This window comes from Anser brachyrhynchus (genome assembly GCF_964034855.1).
Source record: "Anser brachyrhynchus genome assembly, chromosome: 5".
Taxonomy (NCBI): domain Eukaryota; kingdom Metazoa; phylum Chordata; class Aves; order Anseriformes; family Anatidae; genus Anser; species Anser brachyrhynchus.
This window is the reverse complement of record NC_137699.1, coordinates 16,808,767-16,833,602: the sequence shown is the minus strand read 5'-3', so window position 1 is coordinate 16,833,602 and position 24,836 is coordinate 16,808,767. Positions and strand designations below refer to the sequence as shown.

At 40.5% G+C, this 24,836-nt stretch overlaps 1 protein-coding gene across 3 annotated transcripts in view; it reads right to left on the bottom strand.

Moving 5' to 3' along the window:
* Positions 1–24,836, bottom strand: part of SLC1A2 (solute carrier family 1 member 2) — a 93,485-nt gene that overhangs the window by 32,919 nt on the left and 35,730 nt on the right. For all 3 annotated transcript variants that reach the window (XM_080594495.1, XM_080594494.1, XM_080594493.1), the window contains 3 exons: positions 3,634–3,773; positions 1,562–1,714; positions 698–948 (listed from right to left, as the gene is read on the bottom strand). In XM_080594495.1, the coding sequence (XP_080450621.1) occupies positions 698–948; positions 1,562–1,714; positions 3,634–3,763 (534 nt within the window). In that variant the 5' untranslated portion in view covers positions 3,764–3,773. Of the gene's footprint in view, positions 1–697; positions 949–1,561; positions 1,715–3,633; positions 3,774–24,836 lie in introns of those variants that run through there.

Below are 24,836 nucleotides of genomic sequence, written 5' to 3'. Positions count from 1 at the left end.
ATCAGCAAGCATATCATCTTCATTTCTTTTTCCCCTCAAAGTGAAGCCATTTTGATAAAGCATTAGCAGAAAGCTTTCAGACAAAATTATTTACCTACACAGCACGCAACACATGGTCTAACATCCATCTTTCCCAGCATGCCTCAAACCTGGCCTGATGGAGCCACCTGTAGGTGGGTCAGCCACTTGAGTGTATTATCCCATATAATCTGGGCTCTAATACAGCAATAGAAGTTATGAGAGATTGGGTTTCACACTACATTTCCACTGGCAGCCAACCTGAATGAAGATCATCCATATGTTATACACAGGCCCTTATAAAACCATCAGCTTTTTAAGACCAAGACCAAATTCAACCAGGGTGAAAGATCCTTTAAGTCATCATCCATTCAGCCACAACCTAGCATTCATGACCTTACATACTGTATACAAAGTAAGGAAAAGTTTTTAAGATTACTTCATAACAAACTAAAAATATTTTTTCTAAAAGAAAAATATCTATGAAATAAGATAACTACAACATAAAACAAAGCAGCAATAAATAATATTCATTCATTTACCTGCTCAAGACCTAAGACCTGTATTTTTCTTTGCATCATCATTTATGTCATTCACCTAGTGACATTAACTCTACAGACAACCATGGTAAATAAAAGATGTTTTTAAAAATATATTGCCAAGGAGTAGAAGGATTTACCTGCTGAAAACACGCTTGGACTAGATTTTCAGGGAACAGGTTTCGTATCAGATCCAAGAAGGCATCCAGACTAGATACTTCATCATTCTTTTTCCCTTGACCTAGCTGTTTCCTGAGTTTTGGATTCCCTGGATGGATAGCTAAAACCAGAATCACACCCAGCACGGCAGCAATAATAGTGGTGGACATGTAGTAGACCATGGCTCTTGTTCCCAATCGGCCACTCGCTTTAGCATCTAAACCAGACAGTCCTGCAGGTGTTTTATTTTTAAGAAACAAAGAAATAGAGTTTCAATATCCACTTCAATAATCATCACAGAAAATACTGTCTAATTTACATAGTTTAATAGTTTAATAGCCTACTTTTTGTCTATGTAAAATTCTCACCACTACATAGACTACTGAAGCTTCTCCCTCCAAATCTTATGTGAACAATGTCTGCTGTAACTCCTTTGAAGAGAAGCATTTGAGATTTCATCTGACTGCACAGGAGACATTGAAAAATATAGAAGACATCATACCATCTTTTGCCCTTCATACCTGCAAACTGGTCATGTTCTGGCTGACAGCACAGCTTTAAGTATGCTAGGCATTTGACTATCCTACTATATTATTTACAAGGTCCAATCCAGGAATTAGATATTAAGAAAATTCTCATGTTCAAGAAGGGAGTATGTGTGGATGTGTTTGAAAATAAATTCACCAGAGCATCTACCTATTTAAGGCAATAAAGTTAATCAGAAATAAACTCCAAAATACATGTTGTAACTACAAAGTCCCAGGATCACACTATTATTCTTCTTACATCACAAAAAGCAAACCAGGTGATTTCTGTAGCAAGCATCTTAAAGTATTAGATCTTACCTGTGATTAAACTGGAGATAATTAAAGGGAGGATCAACATTTTTAGCATCCTCATAAGTATATCTCCTGGGAAGGCTATTAACATGATGATGTCAGGGTCAATTGGTGTTGCTAGACGAAGAAGACCCCCACATAGTGCACCCAGGATGACACCTGGAAGGAGAATAAAGCGCAGCAAGTAGACAAGAAAAATATACCTGAATGTGCATTCGTTACCCAGCAGAAAAGCCAAGAAGAAAAACACTTAAAGAAGGCAGCTGATTTTTGATACAGAGACAGATTTTGGAAGGCTTAGCCTTCTAATTAATGCTGGCTGTAACATGCTTACCATGTATCTCACAATTAAAGAGAAATAGTCCTGAACTTACACCTCATATGTTATTTTGCTTCTGCATCATGTTTTCCCCACAACATTATCGAGGTTTACTAATTCTGAGTAGGCCTTGTAATATGCTGAGGGATAGTCAGACTTGAGACACCAAGAGGTGAAGTGATTTATACAAGGCCATTCAGGCTTGGTAGAAGAGCCAGGGTTAGAGCCCAGATCTTCCGAGTATGACATCTAGCTCTCAACATCGGCATGGTACTGCCTGAAAACAAGGACAGCATAAGTAGCTATTTTACAGACTAAGAAAAACCCTACAGGAAATATAGAATAGTTTTGTAAGGAAAATAGATTCAAGCTTGGCCAGTCATTTATTAGCAACATGGTCATCTCTGGTTTTATCACTATCAGCATACTATTAAGCAAAATAGGAAATTAAGCAATAAAAAATAATAATAAAAAAAAAAGACCTAGCAGATTCCAGCTCCCTTCCCACCCCAAGCTCCGATGGATACTTTCAAGCAACCAGACATCACTTTTCTACTCAAACCTGAAACTCCCACAGAGCTGTTTTTCATCCTTTTAAGTGCCTGACCTGAAATATAGCACATGAAGGAAACTTGATTGAAGAAAAACCTGATTCTTGGTACCAATTTACTACTCCCTCCCTTTGATGGACTGCATTCTTCTGTTCTAATTGTACTAACGCTCTCAAATAGTCATTACCACAAACAATCCCTTCATCACGTGTAGAAGTGTAGTGTGAAAACACCTAAACCTCTCTCTCTATAGACTGAGGCTGCTAAAGCACTGTCTATATGACAAAAGGCCACATTTACTTCCATAATACAGTCTTTGTGAATGGATATTTTGTTTACATCCTGGATGCTTTGTCTTCTTGATCCCAAGCCCATTAAAAATTCTCGAGTGTAATAAAACTTGACAGAAAAGCCCGAGTTGTGATTTGCAGCAACTATGACTCTTTGAAGTATCAGTTTGATACAAAGGAAAATATACATATATTTAAAACTTTTTTGTGGAATTGCATCAGGAACCTTCTAGAGATGATTCAAAGCAAATACCCTGTACAAATACTTCAGCAGTACGGGTTTTGAAGGATTAAAACTATGGATGTGAAATTTGCGGCTCAGGACCAGCTGCAGTTGGGCTTTCAAACAATAACAAAATAGAGCATGTCTACGAATTTGCTGCGTTAGGCTGTTAGGCTTTCAGTGAAAACGAGCCAGGCAAGGAGCCAGTGAACCACAATAAAATGTCAAACTGCTCCATATTTGGGAGTTGCTGAAGCCAGGGGCAATATTCAGCATGAGATCACTGAGCGCTGGCTTACAGCTACAGAGAGGGGGACAAACCTTAAAAGCAGCAGAGGGAGAACTGAGGGATAAAAAGATGAGGAGAAAGAAATTCTGAAAAGTTTTTGTCTTTTTTTTTCAAGTGACTGAGAGGGAAAAAAAGTGCAGTGCTATTAGTTTTACTGAATTACATTGATCTGGCTCACCTTGGGACTTAGGTGACATTCCATTAAAAAAGGAGATGCTGCGTAGCTCAGTGGGGTGGACTTGCTTCATGCTGTGTTAATAACACCCTGCACACCTGAACTAGAGTGACAGTGCCTAAGGGCATCCTACCTCAGCAAGAACAGCTGACGAGCGCAGAGAAAGGGGCTGTGGTCCTAGAGGAACAAGTACAGATACACAGAGCATCCAGACAAACAGATGTAGCTTACCGAATACAGTAAGAGTCAGGAGCAGATTCCTGCGGAGTGACTGGCAAAACTGCACACATATGTTCCTGGATCTGTGCTCCACTGGACTCAAATGACTTTCATGCATCCGCACTTCTACTTGCTTAGGCATATTGTTGGCACTAGAATAAAAAATGAAAATCAAGTAAAGTTATAGCACAAGATGCCAAAAGTGAGAGGGAAGTCTGGATTACTTCCATCATATATAACTGGGGAATCTGATGCATATTCCATCGCTTCCCACATTTCATAAACACTTTATCTTCACTGCTCTAAGGAGAGGCCTCTGAAATGCTAATGTCGGAAATGGTCCTTCTAAAGGTTTAGCCATCAGGGTATTTTTTTGTGGTTCTCTCTTAAACAGTGGAGATATAACCAGCATGAATTCACAGGACACATCATGCCAAGTGTTTCATGAATTAAAATATTTGTCTTGATCTGGACAATTTGGTTTCCCCAAAGATCATGGCTGTCTACTGAAATAGGAGAGATGTCTGAAGACCAAAGTTTCTATTAACAAGAAAATGCAGATTTTAATTCCATTCCAGAAAAAGAGTTTTAAAACAGAGAATTTATTTACAAAATATCCCATTCCAGACTATTTTGCTTAATCTTTCCAAAACTTTTCACTTCGACATTTAACATTTAATGTAATATAATCAGAATGTTGAGGTCAAAAGAATCTTTTTCAACCTGGTTCTAATGAGATATGATCAACTGCCACTGAAAAATCATCTGAAAACTACTCATTCTCCGTGAAAAACTTTGGTTTCATTGAATTGGCAGTGTTTAGAGGAAAATATTTTGTTGTCGTTGTTGTTTTTACCAATTGTTTTATATTTGAGTAAGTAATACACACATGAATGCAGGAGTTTGAAAGCCATGCAACTAACTTTAACTTTTTAATACCCAAGAAATCGTTAGTAACAGACTCTCTTTTTACATACAAAATCTTTAAATATACTTGGAAAAAATACACTAAAAATGCTACCATAAATAAAACAGAGTTTCTTCAAAATTTTGGGCTGTCTACTTAAACAGGAGAAATGAGTGAAGAACACTTTTAGCATTTTTATCATCAAGAAAAAATAAGAAAAAAAAAAAGATTATGAGATCTGGTCTTACGCCAGATTAGAACAACATTTTAGAAAAAAGGAAACCAAATCTGTCCTTGCAGTAGTAAATTGAGGTTTACAGACCTAAAATAGGCCTGAGAAGACAGACAAAATTTTGATGCTCTAGTACTTTTAAAGATGTTATTAAGATATTGTCCCACTGTGAGTCTGTCTGGAGCATACCACTGTAACTGCCACAAAAGAAAACAAGCTAAAGCATCTCCAGGGAAGCAAAACATTTCTGTATTATACATAGTACAGATCATTTTCTTAAAGTTTCTCAACAGGGAGTTACAATTAGACCTGCAATAAGAATTCTGTCATTTTGACACAAAGAGCTCCATGATGTTACCACTCAAAGTGAAATGGCATGTTTTCCTAATACACCTGGTTGTTAAAAAGCAGCACCAGCAGAAAATATACTAGGTTAGGATATACTTTTTTTTTTCTTTTTATTTAAGGTGTGGGGGGATTTCTAGGTGTTGCAGCTTTGATTTTGTACCTTTTAAAATATTTTACAGTGGTAAAATGTGCTTCTGACTGTGGAATAACAAACAAGAATACCAGTGCATATTCTTACAGATTAAATGAGATGCATGCCTACATCTTGAATAGTTATGAATGCAAATATCAGAGGTAAATAAGAATTAACCATGGGATAAATGTTCATAGCAGTTATTTGAGGTGCTGTAAGAGAAATTAGATAGTGTCTGTAGCATTCAGACACATGGGTCACAGAGCCATGAAATCACAAGCAGAAACATGCCACAAAATCAAGTAATTTGGAATCTAAACTTTGCAACTGGGTATCACGTCTAGTCTCACTTGTACGCCGAATATAAGAGTGTCACTTGTTTAGACCTGTATTCACCACAGGTTGATCACATATATTCATCTGAAACTTTGAAATATGGACAGTTGAAAGTAATTCAAAAGAAAATGTTAGAGACAACTGGGCAGTACTAGAATGGATCAGTAGGCAGACACACCTGATGATGTTACATATCTTTCCAGGATTTTGCTTTGAGCTAGCTTTAGTCTGGTTCCCCTGAATTCCCCTGCTGTCCCTTTCCCATCCAACCCCCCTGCCCACAGCTTCATAGTATCCAAAGAAAAGCCACCCTCACAAGTATCTTCTTCCTCAGCTGTGGGCTATTCTAAATGCCTTTTCCCAAACTCACAGACAGCAGAGGCATATCATTCCCTTGCCACCACTGCTCAAAGCAGTCCTTCCACGAAGAAGCAGGCCTCTGATCCTGCTCTTGTATTCAAGCCTTATTTCTATTTCCATTCACGTCTAAGCGACATCTTGCTGTTTGCTGGCTGTTTGCTGTTTGCCTCCTTGCATTCTGGCCAGCAACCAAAAAGCACAGGTTCACAAAGTGAGGGGGTTGGACCTCCTCCCACAGCCGCAGTGACCACTTCAGCATCATCCCCCAAGTGGGCTGAACCCAGATCTGCTTGAGGTTCTCAAACAACACAGAGATTTTACATTACAACAAACCTCGTATATCCAAATACCCACTGAGAAGAGAAGGAAATGAGGACACAAAGCTCTTTAAGGACATTTCTAAATTTCCAGGAACTTAATACCACGTTGTGTTTCTCTCTAAAGTGTGAAAAATTGGTTTTGCGCTCGCCAGCTCTTCAAGATTGTAAGCAAGCCTCCAGCATGGACTGAAATTGCGACTGGTATTTTTTTTTTGTATTTTTGTTTTGTTTTTAAAGAAAAAGATCTAATATTAAAATGTGTTAACTGTGCAGATCTGTTACAAAAGTGTTGACAGATGAACATAATCACGTATAAAACGGGACCACAAAGGATAATTATCTAAGCATCTGCACTGTTAGCACTGCTCTTAGCAACAAGATTTTTATCAGCAGACCAGAGACGAGGTATCTTCCAGGCTTTTGAGGAGGTTGCAGAGTACTGGGGGGTTGTGCCTCTAGTTGCACCTTGTAAATGCTATTTAGCTCCAAAACGATGCAGAACCTTTAGCATCTGAAGTCGGCTCTCACATACTGACATAACTGCGGGACGTTCCTAGAGAAGGCAATGAAAGATGTGCAGATCTAAGTTAGGGCAGAATCTGGGCCTTCACGGGCCCCGTCTGCCAGCCTGAGGTTGATCTCGGTGGACTACTTAAACAGAAAGGTACAGTTCACTCTGAGCAAGAGTGGCCAAATACCCTCCACTGCCTATCAGAAGCCAATGTTAGCTACAGAAAGCACCAAGTGGTTGTTTTGTTTTCCTCACACTGAGGAGAGGAGTGGAGGACTGTGAATGGCCTAAACTACTGTGGTCTGATCTCACGATGCTCCAGCATCAGAGCAGCTGCACCCCAGAACACAGAAGCAGCATCGCTCTCTCCTTCCTAACACGTCTCTGTCGCTGGGACCCCTGCCCTGTTCAGCCCTGCTCTCGGTGCCCAGGGCAGGCCCAGTGGCACACCAAGTCCCACCAGCAGAGGAACTCCCATTTTCCCAAAGGTGCACTGACATTGCTGTGAATGGCCACAGCCATGCAGCAGTTCTGCCTGCAAGTGCCCTACGCACCCTACACAGATCTGTCTGTTTCTCTCACGTTACTTTTGGGTACTACTTTCCTCCTTCACACCGCATGGTCGCCTCCTCGCATGTCCAGGCAGAAACGCTCGTATTCCCTGACCTCTGAGGCGTTAGCAGCACCAAACTGAAGCTTTCTCACGGACACGTGCTCGGTGAGGAACACATCCTTTACACACCTTCTAGCAACAAACAAACAAGAGAAAACTTGTGCCACAGATTACTGTAAATTCAGTGAATACGTTACTCCAGCAACCCCCCTGGATCTGGCCTAATCCTCTGCTGTCTGTCTCTGACATCAGTGCACGCTCACATGCTCCGCTTTCTCCATACCATGAAGGCCACAGTGCTGTGCAAAAGCATGCAGGGAAGGGGCTTAAACATGTATTAGGCTTCCTCGTGCTTCAGATTTTCCTGCCGAAGGAACAAATCAATGCACGCCAGAACAAAGCTTCAAGGCGCCCCAGCTCGTGGGCAGTGCCGGGGCCCCAGCGCAAAGCCAGAAGTGTACCAACAACGTAAGCCCCTCCTGTGTCACTGGACACTGCTAATATAATCTTTATGTTAATGGTACCTCTGTACGTAGGTGTCATAAAACAGCACTCATGCATTTCAGCAGCTGTGATCTCTCAAACATGCAAATGATTACCTTGGTTAAATAAATTGTTGTTCCACTGCGCTGAGCTTCCATGGTTATTCAAACCAGCAGAGCATTTTGAATGCTCGTCTGAAACCCATCAGACCAAAACCTCTTTTAGTCTAATATCACTGAAGCCAGAACACTATAATATAAATTAACTCTGCTCATTATTTTCACATGTCATAGTGACAAGCAGCCAAACAGCTAAGCTCAGGAATAGGCCCACAGAGAACTGTAAGAATTGAGACCTCCGAATAAAAGAAAGTGCTTTCTGCTGAGTCCAGGCACTTGAAAACGTTGACAGGACTTGTAAAAAAAAATAAACCAAATACTGGAAAATGCATAGCCATGTGAAACAGTACATACCAAGAGCTAGATGCATATAGTGGCTTTTGAATGATAAGTATGACCATCTGCCTAGCCTAGTCCACCAGCCTTTCTTCCTTTTGAGGCAGTACTTACCCCTAGAAAAGGAGAGGAACTCCTCTGAGCCCAGGAGAATTCATTTTTATTCACCTTAGGAGAGCACAGAAGAATCTCCATGTGAATACAATCTGTTTTTTCAACTACTCCATATACCCTCTACTCTGCCAAGGCAATATATGCGTGCATTAATAGAAACAGGTAACAAAATTCAATTTCCCTCCCTTTTAAGCAAGGAATCAACTTCTTGCCCAAATAACCAGGAGGTTAGCCACTTGCTCATTCCAGTATCCTTCATCCCCACAGTATGCCCAATGTACAAGAACAAAATCTGTCCACAAATGTTTAATTTTAGATTACCTAAATGTTTAGAGTTACTTTTGCCTGTTAGATATACAGGGCTGTAAGAGAGAAATTATCTGTAATTTTTAAACTGTAGTTTGTTTCTCTTCTGGTTATTACACATAATGGTGTAAAAATGTAGGAAAACAATTTATTAAAACACAAGGGCCCCTGGGGTTTTCAGTCCTGTTTCCTCCAAACATTTTCCTAAGGTTTTATTTTCCCTCCCTCTGGGAAAGTCTGCTGTTATATTTCATTTCCACCCCTTTTTTCTTTCTCATATTCCCATTGAATACTCTAGACATAAGGGAGTGGAAAAAATTGTTTGCTTTTTTCCTTGGTTACAAAATATAACTCATTTTCTCACAAAAGTTAAGGGTTAACAATTCACATAGCACTTGAGTGACAATATCCTTTTATTTCCAGTCAGTCACGGGGAAAGAGCTCCCTATCACAGAACACTCAGCTTGGCATCAACCTAGAGCAGAGACTGGAGGGAAAGAATAATCTGTGATCTAAATGAAAAATGTAGGCAAAGATCATAATGAGGCTAGTGAGAACAGATGCTGAGGACAGGGTAAATTAGCAGTGACCGTGTTTAATCTGTATAAGGTATTTTAGCTGTGTCAATGAATCAAACCGGATTACTCAGTATAAAATACTGCTTTGGCTAATTTGGTTATTTGGCTTTTGGTTGGGATGGGATGGTGAGCTCTTGAGAGGAGAGGCTCTCGTTAGCATAACAAATGTCTCTTTTAGAGCAGGACAACAGAATGAGGGCATTCATATATTTAGGACCTAGCCGAATAGCTCTTGGAGGTATATTAAGGGTTATTCACTAGAGTTACTTGGGGTTTCAGTAAAATCTTCAATAAGCATTTAGGGGAAATAGCACTCTCTTCCTGGAATGCCATGAATAAAACACTAGTTTATCTTTTGTAGTAATTACTTCAATCTGGGCAGCTGGAGCTATTCTTCAAAAAAACTATTTTGGACAGAATGGCTAAGTTTCAGTTCAGGTTCTGAAAACAGCTCTTGAGCTAGATGTTTGCTGTCAAACCAAGCACGGCTCTATTCTGGAGCGATGAGTAAGCAACAGGTATAAATGTCAGCACTTGTTCCTGGTAGGACTGGCCTTTTTAAGATGGGGGAAAAAATTGTTTTCTTGACCTCAAAATAACACGTACAACTATCTAATGCTCAGACAGGTGGTACAAACGTGGTCACTGAAAACTCATGGCAAAAATGCTATCACGAAGTTCGGTATATAGTAATCTTGGTGAGTCCTCACTCACTGAGTTTATTCTGGCAGTCAGTGGAATTGCATGGGAGTAAATGAGAGCTTAATCTGCCCTGAAGGACATTCGTTAGCAGCAATGCTTGGATCAGGGTTGTATCTCTTCCCCTGACCATGGAGCATGGGAGAGATGGTGCCACTCAAGTGACTCAGGGCCATGTGCTGTGTCTGTGACAGCATCGATCCACTCCATCTCACCCAGGCAGCTGACTGTAGGGAAGGGTCTACTGTGGTTGCTAGATGAAAGACGAGTGACTAGGAAAAGTGATGGATAAAATCACCAAGGCAAGAGTGATTTCATTACCTGAATGTCAGGAGTCCAAATCATCTGCCACAACTCTTGTGAAATGAAGCTCAAGCACCATCTTACCAGGAAACCCAGTTTGAGTTGAAGTAGAGTTATCTACTGCTTAAATTTCTTGTATCAAGACAAGAACTGCTGTGTTTCTTCTGGGAGCAAGTCTGGGACTATTTCTTGTTCCACTGCTGTAGTTTGAGGTTTTATATTTTTAGATTAGATACATTTTGTCAAACCACACTGGACCTGGAAAAGCTTACCACGTAGAGCCACAATATGAGGCTGCACAGGTCACACAGGTGAAAGAGCTAAAATACTTTTATTGTGCAAAGTATACATTAGCTTTGGCATCCTTTCTGCCATGTGACAGCCAGTTGCTAAATGGCATTTTTAACATCAGTACAATACTCTGGTCAGGTCTCAACCTCTTCACAAACACAAAAGAAATGCAAAAACAAACACACAACTGCTACAAACAGAAGCAACATGAGCTTTAGTCCGCATTAATGAAGGGTTTATTTTAAGCCTCTTGCTGTCACTAAGCCCCTATATTCAATTTTAACTGCATTATGTAGGTTTTTCCTTGTTATTTGTAGCACAGTAATGAATTCTAAGTGGAGATTTAGTCATTGACCATGGATCCTGGTTTGGCCTACAGACTGGTGTTACGAGCAACACCCTGTAGCATGACTTGCTTTTCGCAGTGGGAGAACTTTTCTCCCCGGATCATTTCACAACCATGTTGTTTCCTCCAGGTTAGCATTTTGTATACATTCTGCAAGTTTAACATGATCATATTTAAATATCTGACCAGCAGCATCCTCACTGAACCTGCAGGGAAGAGTGGCCTGAGTGAATCCACTCCTCTCCAAATTTGTTAGCAGTTACACGCATCACTTTCTTCTGACTTTTTAAAAATATTGTTCCTTGAGGTCATTTATGAAAACAGCTCTGCACGATCTACCTGAATTTCCAAACTTTGAACTTTGGCTCAATTTGTTTGCATTTTTAAAACTCTAATAGAGTTGGCATGAGGTTTCTGATGACTAAATTTTGCCTTTAATATTTTGTCCATCTTTTGTATCTGGCTCTAGAAGTGTAGTTGCACAGTAGGGAAAGGGTAGTTTAGAGACCATTTGAAAGCAGGAGCAAAGGAAAATGAAAAATAAGGTGACAGGGTTTTTTTACAAGCATATTGTCTTTTTATTATTTTACATATTTATGCAGGTCTTTCCACATATACTTATGCTGTGGAGCTGAGATTTTTTCCCCCTTTTCTTTAATGCCTGATTGACAAATATATATTGACTTATGTATTAATTGGGTTGCAGCAACACCTTTGAATAACAAGAAGTAAAGGTCCTGGCTCTGCCAGGTGGGAAGGAATTGATTTCTGCTCACAAACACAGTCACACGCTCTGTGCACGCCTGCGTGGATGACTTCGAATAACCTCTTTAGACAGACTGCAGTGCATGGATGAAGCCTCCTCCTGTGCAATATTTTTCCCATTAACTCACAACTTAGATTTTACATAGTGCTTTATGGCATATTATATAGAATACAAAATTAGTCCCTGTAGAGAAGTTGTGACCTAAAGTTCACTTCTCTTGGAACCTTGTACCGTAAACCACGAGACCAACAGATCACATTTAATCATGCTGTTTTTTCTTAGAAAGGTAATCGTACTTTTCACCAATGGTTATGTAACTGCAGACCTAGAAATGCAAAAGCAAGCGAAAGCCTGACTTTTGCGTTACCTTTGGTAGTGCCACAGAGCTAGGGAGGAAAGGAACCAGGATAACACCTAGGTGTTTTACAGGAAGAGAGAAATTTCTGCTGGTGATTGCAGGAAGGAGAGGGATGTGCAGCACCAAGCCCCGTGCCTGGTGGCTGCCACAATGGCAAGCCACAGGATGCTTGGCAGGTGGGACCGCAGGCGGCCATGCCTTCTTCAGGCACCTCTTACCCAGTCACATGAGGAACTCACTTTAACACCTCACAGAGACTGTCTGTGTGCATGCATTATAGAAAGTTAACTAATTTTGTAATAGCGCGGCATGACAAAGCCTGACAGAAGGAGATTAATTTCTGGTTCCCAAGAGCTAGGGGAAGGCAGCTATCCAGACCTCACAGAGAAAGGCATCCTGAGAGCTTCTACGGCCCGGGGCAAGGAAGATCCCCAGCACTTTAACAGGGCAAAACTTTAGTGCTGGGAGATGCCCTCATTGCAGAACTACCTGAAAGGCCCAAACGGGCTTATTGTGTCTGTACGTGTTGACCAGTCTACAAACTGGAGTAAGTGAGCAAAGACTCGTGCTCTTCTCCTTCCAAGATTAGCTGTTGGTTTTAGGAAGAGAGAATTTGCAATATAGTTCACATTTTAGCAGACAAAGAAAAAGCCTCCATAATTCTTCCAATTTGCCAGGTCTTCTGATTCACACCAGCTGAATATCTGGCTACAAACTTTTTTTTTAACAAGTCTTTAAATTTGGCGCTGACGTATTATTTATGTGAAACTCCAACTCTATCCATTTACTCTCTCTGCCTTCCTGGTTCTGAATCTCAGGCCTAACCAACCTAAAAAAGTAAATCCTACTATGACACAGTAAAGATTCAAATTTACTTTAAGTTTCCTTGATAGAACCTTAAAAGGAATATTAATTCTTTTTGGAAGAGTGGCTGCTGGTTTGTTTCTTGTATTGAACAAAAGAGGTGCGCTTCCATCTACAGCAATCATAGTCTATCCATCATCCAGAATCTACAACAAAATGTGTATTTTAAAACACACAGTATAATAACAGCTATAAATATGATCATTTATTTATGTAATGATGCACATGTGGAATATCTTTTCAACTGCCAAATTTCTGATAGGGCTTTACAGTGGTGTAACAACCTGGGAACACTGCCTTGCATGCTTCATTACCCTAGAATTATGTACTGAGGCTGAGACGGAGAGTAATAGAATTAAAGATGAATCATATTATTATTATGGCAAAGGATATAATAATGATGTGTTTTGTGCAAAAATTATCTACTTACATGCTCAGAAACTCAGAGACAAGTAAAATCATGATCTTCCATTTGCTTCTACCTGGGGTGTGCCAGGTAGCACAAAGAAAAAGGCTATGAAATGACTGGGGATTAACATAGCTCTCAAGGGCACTGAGCAAAGATTATCAAACCAGTTAGATTAGGCAAAGATCAGAAATGTGCTCCTAGCGCACTGGCTAGGGTCAAAAGCGAGTAGAAGTGTTGTTTTTTTATATATATAATTCAGAGTAGTTCACAGAAAAGCAGACTAAATTCTGACTGAGATAGTAAGAATTACTTTTGTCGTGACGAGAGGAAACAAAATGCAAGCTCTAAGTTCTCCTAAGAATTTATTTCTCAAGTGATGGCTCTTGAAAGACTTTCTCCTGTGGTAAGGTCTCAGAGATTTGTCAGTAAAAGCAACTGCACCAGTGATTTTGGACCACATCACTGGCACAGAACAAGTTTCTAGTGGGCATGTAAACCCCGACAGCTGAACTGGAGCATCACAGCTCTACAATTAAATTTTGACTAAATCTGAATTCAATTATTTAGTATTCATTTAGACACTGCTAGGGATATACATATCGAATCTTTTTTTGCTTATTTCTTTCCTCATCAAATCTCTATTTTACCCATTTAGTAATAAAAGTGTGATATATGTCAATGAGCAGAAAAAGTACAAAAAAATGAGGAAAACTCTCCATGCCTCTCCAGGAACGACTATTGCTCTTGGTATCTACTTCCAAAACTCCCTATAGCTTTGATGGCATCAAGCAAGTACTGATCATATACATTAGAAGTGTTATTACTGCTGTGTTGCTTTAACTTTCAAACAGAAATTCCCTCTCATCCTAAAGCTTCATCTTTCTTTTCTGTATGCTGTAGAAGGCACACAGCCAACCACTTGCTTCTCAAAATATAAAAAAAAAAACCAAAACATTTTGTTTTTAAAAGAAATTATAAGAAGTTAAAATTGCTAGGTTTGCTATACACATTTAACTAGAAAAATCAAGTTGCAAAAAGAAATAAATAAATAAAAGCTCCTCTCTGACTTCCAGTGGTTAAAGTCTGAGATAGCTGACCTTTCACATTTTCAGCATTTTCCTCTAAACCCTGCAAAGGACACAAATAGGTTCAAGTTTGACTAGACTTCAGATAAACTTAATAAAAAGAAGCCAATTCACTAAAAAACGCATTCTCTTCCATGGGATTTTTGTCAATGAGCCAGCACATAACATTGAGTCCAGCACTAATTCTGTTCTAAAACATTTCTCAGTGCTTCCTGTGTGGGAAATCTCTCTTCCAGAAAGCATTGTGGAGACAGTCAGAAACTGTTTGCACAAAGAACAACTACTAAGAAGACTACACGAAAACAGTCGAATGTCTATGCAGAAAATGTCAGAGCTTGGATTAGTGTACGGAAATTCAAAGTCCCCGTTTGCTCCTACGTACCCTAACAGATGTTAATGCTGCTTTGACTGTAAATAATGGTGGTTCTCTGCTCTTTCCAAAATCTCTCTTAAAGGATATTTTAAACAACTATAAACTAATTTGCTACTGCAATCTCTGAGTTCCAGAAACCTCTATTCAAGTATGGAGGTCTGTTGGAATAGGATTATATTTGTTCACCAGTGCAATGTATTTATTTATCTCACAAGCAGAAAAAAATTAAACAAAAGACACTTCAAGCTTTTTCCCTCACCATATGGCATATTCTAGCTTAAAACACATCCTGTTCAAGAAACTTCTAGTCATTCTTTTCTGTTACTCATTTTGTAATTATTTTTCCAGAGTCCCTGCTTTTCTTTAATGCCAATACACTTTTATTATAGCCAGATATTCAGATTGCTTTAATCATAGCTATTGCTCTGGTAAAATTACTTTGGCCAAAGTCTGCTCATGTTCTTTACTGAGAACGGTCTCAACAAAACGTAGTTGGGCTGAGCCCCGAAAAAGCAAAGAAACTTAGTTTTGAAGACACACTAACTAACTTCCTGTAGTATGTTAAAGAGATTATAGAAATGAAGTGTAGCATAATAGAATCTCTCGTGACAAATTATTTTAGCTCCTGAAGCTCAGCATGAGCTGTATTATCCTTTTTGACAGCTGTTGCTTGGAGCAGTATTTATGATCGCACACAGCAAGCTTTGATGAGTGCATGCCATCTGCTGGAACCAAGAAGGCTTTCGACTGAGTAAACCCTGAAATGCAGCAATAATTTTCACCCAGTGCAAAGCATCTTATTTGTTGTCTCATGTGCCTTCATAATTAAATTAGGGTTTGGAGCCTTCTTCTCATACTGTACCTGTGAAACTCATGAAAACAGCAGCAAATGCACTGCAACTACAGGTGGGGGAAAGGCGAGGAAAGTTTCCTATTCTCATCGAAGAAGCTGTATGAAATGGAATGGACAGCTGAACTGGTTGTTCAGGTGATCTGATTATATTGTTCCCTCCTCATCAGCACGTCTGCCAGGAAACTGCAGGTTGCACCCAGAAAAACAACTGTATTTAAGATGGGAGCTCATGAATACAAAACAGCTTTCACAAAGAAGCGTGCATTTAGGATTATGGACCTGAATATGGATCACTGGGCTGTGCTCTCTTATATATTATACATGTGACGCCCTCAGGGCACGTGGCTCTCTGCCAAAGGATCCAGGCCAGGGGCAGTATGCAAGATTGGACTGCCTCTGTCTCCCTGGGGTCTTAGTACATTCATTTTACAGATGCAAAAGAATTGACAGAATTTCAGTTCTGGCAAGAATAGGAATTTTCTTGGCATTCGCTAAGTCGCTATCCTAACAAGACATTTTCTGGAGCATTTTATTTTTGCTGTTTATTTGCTGTTGTCTACTGGACTGTAGTATAGCACTGTGGGTAGCCTCGGCTGAACTTCAGCTGAGCCTAGCAGCACCTTCCCAGGGAGATGCCCCTCTTTGGGATGGAGCAGGACAGCCACTACAGGTGTGCTGAAGGCGAATCTTTGTGTATAAAAGTTCTGAGACTCAACAGCACAATGCATTACTCTGAGCTGCAGCAGACAGCTTTCTGCAGGATACAAATACTGTCACTGCATGGGGATAGAATAGCTTCTGTGAAAACCAGGATGGATTTCCTGATCTTGGCCAGCTTCCATGACCAAAACTTGAATTTTTTCCAAGTTCCTAGGAGAAATATAGAAAGGTTGATTTACCAATTATTCTGCAGTCCTCACCCTAGTGGCTTTTAATATGAAGGCTGAAGCAGGTCAAATTAGAAGGCCCAGAGATTCAGATCCCTGACAGTGATGAGCTTCGCATACCCAGGACGTGAAAGCAAGACAAGCGTGCAGCACAGCATTTCCAAAGTATTGTTCTGGTATTGATCAGTCTGCGGGTGTGGATTTCAAGTGTTATCTCCACATAAGCTATAAGACTCCTTCAGTACAAAGTTAGAAAAGGAAAATCCAAGCACACACCACGAGCATTTTTCCCCTTTCTTCCTTGTGAGACTTGTAAACCAGATTGCTTAAGAAGAGACCAAGCCTGAGATGGGACTGGGAACCTCTGCAGAACATGCTGCACACGTGGAAAGCTTGAACAGAGTTTTAGCTTGAATTATGCTCAGGCTACGCCTCAAATCATAAATTACAGAATGATCTTAACCCCCACCACATTTACTACGGCTATATGTTTTCCATAGCAAATTCCAAAGCATATTATGTAAACATCATCTCCAATGAAATGGTGACGTATTGCAGAGCGTTGTAGTCCAAGGAATAAAAAGCCAAATCTAAACCCTAAGGCTTTTATTCAGTTTTACTGAGGTTTCAACTAAAGCCACTTGAACATTTACCTAAAGCTGGAGCTGTGGAAAATCATTCACTTTTAGAGGAAATTATTGCCAAGAAATGAAAACTGCCCACATCACTAACCATCAAAACAATGGATATCCTTAAGCGGGTTTGAAAAGGGCTAGTAAAACCGTGTGAAGCATTAAATCCCTCAGTGTAATGACTGGCCTGCTCCTGGGCCAATGTCAGAAGAATTGTGCAGAACTGGAGGCTCACTCACAGGACATGCCACAACCAACCACAATCTTCTGGTCTTTTGCTTTAGCGAATAGTGATCTCCTGGGACACAACTATGTGTTAACTCAGCAGCTCTTACACAAGTCCTCAAAGTGAAGTATGTGTTTATCTGGGAGACTGAACTGGGCCCTAACCAGTGAACCACAGGAAAATATAACCCTAGAATTTACTAGGCTATTTTTTCTGACAAAAGGTTTACAACAGAATTGCAAACTGAAAGCAACCACTGTCTAAATTATGACTGTGGGAAACAGATTTTTTAATGTACTCATGCTATCTTTTTTTTTTCTTTTTTTTTATGACTAAATATTAGGCTTCTAGATATTTAGGGACTTTGAATTCAATAGTACTTTAAAAGATCCTGATGATTTTTTCCATTATATGTAGACTACCTAGACAGTTCTGACTTTTAGGACTACATAGGCTTTAGCTTACATTGCTTTTATTTATTGCATTTTCGTTTTGTTGCCTGAACACTTTCACAGCCCTTCAGCCAATAACTCATTGCTACAGCAGTGCTGTTTGTGGAGCTCCAACTTGGCACACAGCTTCTGAACCCGGGCACTCCAACCCAAGCTTGGGCTGCCAGGACAGCACAGCACAAGTGTCCTCGGTGACAGCCAGCAGACACTTCCATCATTTACATTTACAGTTTTTTCCCCATCAACAAAGATTATTCTGTCAAAAGCTATGAAGTAGGGAAATAGCCATGGTAGACACATAGAAAACACGATGTACTAGGTTATGCTGTGGTTGTGCCCGATTCTAGGGCAAGATAATGCTCAGGGTAGGCTGAGTTTGTAAATATCTTCAGGTCAACAACTTCATATATTGCAGTTATGATGCTGAGTTTTATGGCACCCTACAGCACTTCAAAGAAATGAAGAAATCTGTATTAAAAATCCATGTAGCACATAACTTAGCTCTGTGTCACCATAAACAGCACAGCATGTGCTAGTTTAATTGCTTATCATCAGCTAAGCATTTAGTGTACAGACTGAAGTGGGGAATATGACGCTTTTCTGCTTAACAAACCTAACCGAGGAATCATTCTCGTCAAATGCTCCTTAAACCTCTCCTGCCCTTCCCATGTGTCCTGCAGTACCAATGAGTCAGTTTAATCTCTGGTATTTTCTGCCTGATTAATTAACACGTGACACCAATCAAAGAGCAAAAGTCTATACCAGTGAAATTCTTTAAAAGCAATAGGAATGAAAAAAATGTGCTAATGCATTTGTGTGTCTTCCCTGAGGCATCATGAAGTCCCTGACTTGAATTTACCATGTATTTTGCTCACTTCTTCCCACTCTTCCTGCCTAGTTCATCTCACACACTAACCTTGCTACTTTCTGATTACTTAAAACTATAGCTTTTCATCGCTGTATTTATCATAACACAGTTCAACAAGTCAATCTTTTCTGGTGCTGTCATTCTTAAAATACTGAACTCGGGTCCTTCTGCTCTTAATGCTCCCTTATGCTGTCAGCACACTCTAAATGTCACCACATCTCCCTGCCAGAGGACAGAAGGTCATTACCCAAGCAATTGTCTCCTGCAGTCACATGCCTTTCAGTCACTGTACTGTGCATATGACACCGGTCACGGTGTGTTTCAAAATACACAAGTGTCCCTGAGGAAATTTACAAGAGCTCTCTGGCCAACACCAAGCATGATGAGCAAGCTCCTTCAGCTGGTGGAAAGCAGCAGCTTCGTCAAAATCACAGTTTGCCTCAGCAGAATTACCAAAAACACCCTCAGCATTTCCTCTGACCAATTTCTCTCCCTCTCCTCGCCTTCTCCTGTCTCCAGTCCTCTCCCCATGCCCCACTCCTCGCTGCCCCGCCACTTGCCAGCAGCACAGCTCTGCCGCGCCACGCTGTACACACAAGCTGCTTTCCCAGCTCTTAGGCGAAAGTCACTTTCTAGGAGTGCATGAGACTGACAAGTGGGAAATTTCATGCCAGAATCAATGCATCAATCCTCTTACAGTAATTATTGCATTTATCATATTTCTTGACAGATTCACTTGACCTGTTAAGGGGCAAAAGTACAGTTCATTCAAATTGATTGCCCTGAGCTCTCTTTGTCAGCTGCACTAAGTATAAAGCTACAAATGGTCACACTGTCTTCTGGTCTCCTGGCATGGAATGAAGTGTTATTTCTGACATTCTCCAGCAAGGTTTTGCCTGGTAATCATAGCATCATCTACAAAGAGAAAAATCTCTTCTGCCTCTTGCTATGCAGCAGAAATCTGCTGGAGATGAATGGCCATATCTTTGGTGCATTTCTTTTAAAGTGAGTATCTTACACACTAGTGTATTATGTCAGCAATAAAACTGGGCTAAACTGAAATTAGGTTACTAAGGATGGCAGGGAGCTTGAGTTTTGGATCAGACAAACATAAATTTGGGAATTCTCAGGACTTCTTCTATTTTTTTGAGTTCTGGGCTTTAATTCTCAGGTGATAATTAAATCATTTTACAACACAATTCCCTTTATTTCAAGCTTGGATTTATTCCAATTCTGCCTCCTTCTTCCTTATTCTGTTTGAAACTCTCCAGCAATTGAAAATCAGAATATCTAAAGAAAAAAGGTATTTTCAGCTGAGCAGGAGGAAATGACTCTTGCTCGTAAACCGAACAGCACAAAGGTTGTGTTTCAGAGGCAAGAAGACTGATTCCAAATGGTCAGTGATGTGTCCACTTCTAGAGGTAGGAAACATGGTTTCTTGTGAAGATATGCCCTTCACAACCTCCTCAACACCCCCTTTTGCTGCCAGGCAGTGGTGTGTGTGCTGACCCAGACCTGCAGAGCACCGCGTGCTTGCTGGTGTCGTTCGAGTACGAGCTGCCTAGCAGCAGCTAGCTTTGGTTTCTCAAACCAGGTGGTGCAGGAGGATTGCAACTAAGGAGGACGAAATTAATGGCCTCTGCATTTTTGCCCCTGGCTGTTGGTTTTAGTAATTTGACCACTTTTATGGCAAAGACTAACACAATAGATTTTTATACATCTTAACATTTTCCATGTGTTTCAATACTGCCTTGTTTGCAAATTTATTAGTAGCACAAATAATGACTCACAGGTGCTTTGCAGGTGATTATTTATAACAGGAAGCATAGGTGTTAGACAAGGAAATACAATCGCTCTTCACTCATGCTTAAAAATAAACAGAAAATGTGAACAGCAAGGGTGAACACACATATGTCAGTCAAAACAAGTGGGAAAATATATGACCATAGGGTACAGTTACAAAACAGGTCCTTACATTTGTGTATGAAATACCATCTTTCAATGGCAATATAGGGACTTTGTATTTTAAATATATAGCTTTGTCTAATAAAGTGTTTCTCAGCTACTCCTTCTTTTGGATATTCATCTCTAGAAGCATGGAGCATGACTATCTGCTATACAAGAATAGCATAGTGCTAAGGATGGAAAAGTCAAAGGCCACAGGATGGCTGCCAACAACCCACCCCATTAACCACGATCACTGCCATACCTCGGCCTCCTCCTCACCACTGACGTAGCCCCGGTGCTTCCCCAGGCTCTCCCACATCTCCCTCTGGGTGCAGACTGAGGGCTACTTGGGTTTCTCCAGGGTGTGAAGTGATATATTGGGGGCCCATATAAGCCCTGCACCAGATGAGGACCGACCATGCTCCATTCTGCCAGGAGACTGCTCGGAGGTTTCCTTAAGGCAACGTGGCCTCCTGTTTTTGGTCTGGCCATGCTACACACATTCAAATACATGCAACCGCTTGTGAATAAGTTCTAAGCCAAAATCTACTCAGAGAAGTATAAAAAATATTCCTGAATTAGTCTCCATGATTAACCCCTCTGTCTCTGTAAGCAAACACTTGCATCTTGCTCGCCACCACGTTGTACCAAAAGTTCACTAGTGAATAAATTTGGACTCACTGGCTCATATTCCAGTGAGACACTACAACACTGTGCAGCCCAAACCTGGTTTTGAACTTCTCTGGAAAAACAAAGCTCTAGCCCTGCTCCAAGAAGGACCTTCCCACTCGGTCATTCTTCTTTGTGTTTGAGTACTTTTCTCATTTCCAGGTTCCAGAAGATAGCCTTGATAGCAACAGGAATCTCTTGGCAATCCTTGAGGGAGCTGCTTCAGACTAGGCAGGTTCAGCAAACATCCCCCAGTTTCCTTCCACCTAAACCCCAGAACAGTCTGAGCTCCTGCATTCCCTGTTAGCTCGTGCATCCCAAAGCCAGGCAGAATGCAGGTAGGAATTTTTCTGCCCTTGCTGATTTTGGCCTTATCTGTACCAAGCAGAACTTGGAGCCCGAGTTACATCACCTCCTGCAAGTCTCTGCATAAGATAATAACTCTAACGGCTCATGCCAGAGCCTGTTACATGGTTTCCTGTATTGTCTATACAAAGAAGAAAAAACATAATTCTAACTGCTCTTCCTCCTCTTACACATCACTTGGGTTGAAAACAATCTGGCTTGTTACCGCACTTGCAGGAAGTGTGGTACAGATTGTCTGGGATGATGAAATGCACACCTGCACTAGCAGCCAATCTACTTTTAAACTCATTAAAAGGGAAGTTGGTCTGCTTTGTTAACACGGTATTTTTCTAGTGCAGATACATGCTAAGCCCAGGCTTGTTTTTACATTCAGTCAGGGTTTATCTGCATCTGTCCTAGAAGAAGGGGAAGGTTGGGAGAATTCAACAGAATGTTACCACAGTTTTAAAGGGTGAAACAACACGGTTGATATCCATCACTCACCCATTAGGCACATGTGAAATATTTTGAAGACCTTATAGCCCTTAGGGCTGCTGAGACACATGTATCTGACTTGTCTGTTGCTAAAATTGCTCTCAAAGTGGACACAGTCTGCTCAGCCCATCTTCTGCTAGCTAACGCTGTGCCATCATTACTGGAAACCATGCATTATATTAGTGGATCCTTCCCTCATCCTTCCCTTTGGTTATTCCTGACAGGATACAAACTGATAAAGGACAAGTTTACAACTTGAAGACATAGACCAATTACTCTTCCCCAGGAGTAAGGATGGAAAAATGTTTTCAGAGTACTCCAAAACCACCCCACAGAGGGTCTCTTACACCTTTCCCAGAACCACTCCTTCTGTGGGCTGACATCCAACAGGGATTTATGCAGGTACAGCAAAAAATAGGCTTCCTAAAATTAGAGGGGTTGTAGGCTACAAAATTTTCCTTCTACTCTTTTCTCAGAACTATGAGCAAAGGGAATATTTTACCATTCACTGTTCCAGGATTACTGAAGTCTGCATGAAGCCATGCTCGGGCTTCTTCTCTAGGAGTACAGCTGAGGCCTACACAGGATTTTCTCGGGCCTTGGAGGAAATAATCTTTCTATGACTTCTTTGCCCCTGCCCTCCTCTCTGTTCTCAGATCCTGTTGGCAGTTCTGGCTTTCACACAACAAAAGCACTTAAGCAGTTTAAGGAACTTCAGTGCAGGATGTGCATGCATACAAGTACAGTGCCACTTTCTCTGCTTTCAGCAGAGGATGGAGTAAAAGTGAAAACACTCCTAATTTAGCACACGATACACACAGGCAAGATTTTGCTGTATTCTAGTGTCCCCCATATGTAAGCCAGCAACATTCTGGAAGGAAATCCTGACAGACACAGTAGGATCATTCATAACCTTGCCAATTTCTGTTGCCATTTATATTAGAGTGAGGTGGGTGCAAACCATTCCTGGGTTCACAATTCTCCACAACTGTACCCTAATGACGCCATTTTGTTTCCACCGTGCATTCCCTGAGTATGTCAAGCAGCCCCTGTGTACTCTAAGAACATCCCATCGCACTAGATCTGATGCATTAGAGCATTACCTACAGACTACAAACCCTCCTCCGAAGCAGTCAGTGGTTATCCTTGATGCCAACACGTTCTGCCTTGAGGAGGAATGACAAGCAAAGCCACAGACAGGCAGGTCACAGCTTTCAGTACCATCTCTATCTATCCATGTCACAACTCTTTGTGGCCCAAGAAAGCACATGCACAGACAGGCAAACGTGGTACATTCCCCAAAGACTTCTGGATATAGGTCTCCAAAACAGAGTTTCAGTGTTCACATGCATTCTTTTCCAAGAAAAGGCTTGGGATTTTTGCACAGAGAGATGGGAAAGTTTGTATGCCATGCAGGTTTTTTTCTGTTTTGTGGTGGAAGTTGTTTCTTGTTTTGTTTTATTTTTTGTTTGCTTTTACACCGATTACCATTAAAATCTTTGCAAAAGTTTGGGCAAGAAGTAGAGCCCAGAATCTGCTTCTGATACCTGCTGTATCAAGACCTGTTAAATGCCAGAAGAACCAGAATATTATTATAGAAAGACCTTATCAAAGTGTAAAAGTTTTAACAGTGATTCTTACACTTGACTGTTGAGGTCTTGCACCTCCTATCTTCCTGACAAAAAAAATTTTGCAATGCTGTTTCTCTTTCTCTCTCTATTTCCCTGTCCTAGATCACTTTTGTTATGATGCAGGAGTCCAGATTTCAGTATTGGATGGCTTTGCCAACAGCCACTGCATTCAGCAAGACCTGGTCTACTTGACTCAGGTGCTGTTGTTCTGAGCAAAGTGGGCTTGGACAGACCACAAAGAACTTACATCCTGAAGGCTACCTGGACTTCTTCCCAGATGTGCATTTATGCAATACAGGGTCCATTACAAACCAAAAGAGTTTAGCCAAATTCCAGTATTTTGTGGAATCAGACTGTGCTCTGAATGCAATTTTAAGTACTCTAGCCTCAGAAAATCTCCTTAGTATTAAGCACCATTGAAACTGTCTTTGGTCACTTCCTAAATCCTTTCTTTCCTTCCTGTTATGGGTGATATAGCTACATGTAATCTTGTGATGAGCCAGAATGCTCTTCAGTGAAAACCCAAAGGATTCTTGAATGGTAACAAAGATGGAGGATTTCATATGCAATAGGAACCATCCATCCTAGCTGGGGAGAAAAAAAGAAAAAGAAAAAAGAAAAAAGAAAAAAGAAAAAAGAAAAAAGAAAAAAGAAAAAAGAAAAAAGAAAAAAGAAAAAAGAAAAAAGAAAAAAGAAAAAAGAAAAAAGAAAAAAGAAAAAAGAAAAAAGAAAAAAGAAAAAAGAAAAAAGAAAAAAGAAAAAAGAAAAAAGAAAGAAAGATGACTACAGAGAGACCCTTTTGGTTAGTGCGTTATTGGCCATAGTACACTAATATTGTGAGCAACTGTACCAGTGAACTGAGCTTATCAACAGTATAAATGAGAAAAAACAACTGTGAGATAGAAGAGGCTGATGTTTGCATAGGAAAATTTTATGTCCAGCACATGCTTGTCTTCAACATTAACCCAACACATTTCTATGTTTTCCACACCTATGTGCACTGTGGACTGAGCATGTTCT